The sequence below is a fragment of the Pseudopodoces humilis genome, chromosome 6, assembly GCF_049639895.1.
Source record: "Pseudopodoces humilis isolate 2021_Gansu_Grassland_sample_001 chromosome 6, ASM4963989v1, whole genome shotgun sequence".
Classification (NCBI taxonomy): Eukaryota; Metazoa; Chordata; class Aves; order Passeriformes; family Paridae; genus Pseudopodoces; species Pseudopodoces humilis.
In genome coordinates this window covers 32,275,865-32,276,921 of record NC_142205.1, presented here as the reverse complement: position 1 = coordinate 32,276,921, position 1,057 = coordinate 32,275,865, and the positions used below count along the sequence as shown (strand labels likewise).

Sequence of the window (1,057 nt, the reverse complement as noted above, 5' to 3'; positions counted from 1 at the left end):
TTAAGGCCTTGTTTCAGTTTCCAAGCGTTGACACTGATCCTGCTGTTCTGCTACTGCATAATGGACCGAAGACGAATGGACATCAGTAGAACAGATTGTGCAATTAAGTAGGGATCCTCCTAATATAAGACAAAATCCAGCAAGCCAGCCAACAAACAATGCTTCCCCAAAATCCCACCTGGGAACAATATCTGGTATATTCTCATCCCAAAACTCCTGGACTGTGGAATGGGCAACCCAGGAAACTGGGACAATAGCTGTAATCCCCGATATCCAGAAGAGCATTCCTCCAAACAGCAACAACCGTTTCTTTTGTTCCTGTTGTCTTTCACCAATTTTCATACAGTCCAACCCAAATCCTGAGAGCAAAAGGCCCAAAAGCCCTGATCCATTGGAAAAAAACATCAAAATCCTAGAAATCCTGAGCTCTGGAGGCAAAGCTAGGAAAGAATCAAAGTCCTTGCATTGCATTCCACCTTCTTCCTGGACAACACAAGCTTGCCAGAGTCCCATGGTCCAGATCTCCAGTTCATTTAGTTCCAAGTTAAGGTTTTTCCACTGGGGTAGATAGGTGGTGAGACAGGAGAGGACCCATCCCAACAGAGAGACCAATATGCCACTTAATTGCATCACTGGTTGATAGACTAAGGCCATTGTAAGAGCAGAGTCCTGATAGCTTGAGGAGAAAGGTCTCCCCAGCAGTTCTGTATCAACTGCTACCTTGAGTGATGGTGGAAGCTGTGGTGATTTTAGGTCTCTGCTGCCCCAAATATAAGCCCTTGCTATTAACCCTTTGCAAGCTCTGAAACACTTTTTTGTTCTTCATGAATATAAAGTTTCACATAAAGGATGAAGGACTTCACTAAACCATGAGTTAGGCTTTCCGATAAGGATTTGATCTGTTACCTTCCAATTTGCTTGGTAAAATTATATCCCAATGCCTGATGATTACAAGCCTGAGGATGAACAAAGAGGGCTCTATGACCCCTCACCCTAAAACACAACAGAAATCTTTGTGCTTCAATACGGATTAATTAGATTTTAAGTGGTGATAAAA

At 43.0% G+C, this 1,057-nt stretch overlaps 1 protein-coding gene across 1 annotated transcript; it reads right to left on the bottom strand.

Annotated features, from left to right (window-relative positions):
- CLDN22 (claudin 22) lies at positions 1 to 654 on the bottom strand. The gene has a single exon (XM_005517648.1). The coding sequence runs from the start codon at positions 652 to 654 to the stop codon at positions 1 to 3; it is 654 nt and encodes a 217-aa protein (XP_005517705.1).
- Positions 655 to 1,057: the final 403 nt, after the last annotated feature.

Bases quoted from the DNA above. Each gene is read 5' to 3' on its own strand.
- CLDN22 (XM_005517648.1), bottom strand. From the start codon at position 654: ATGGCCTTAGTCTATCAACCAGTGATGCAATTAAGTGGCATATTGGTC.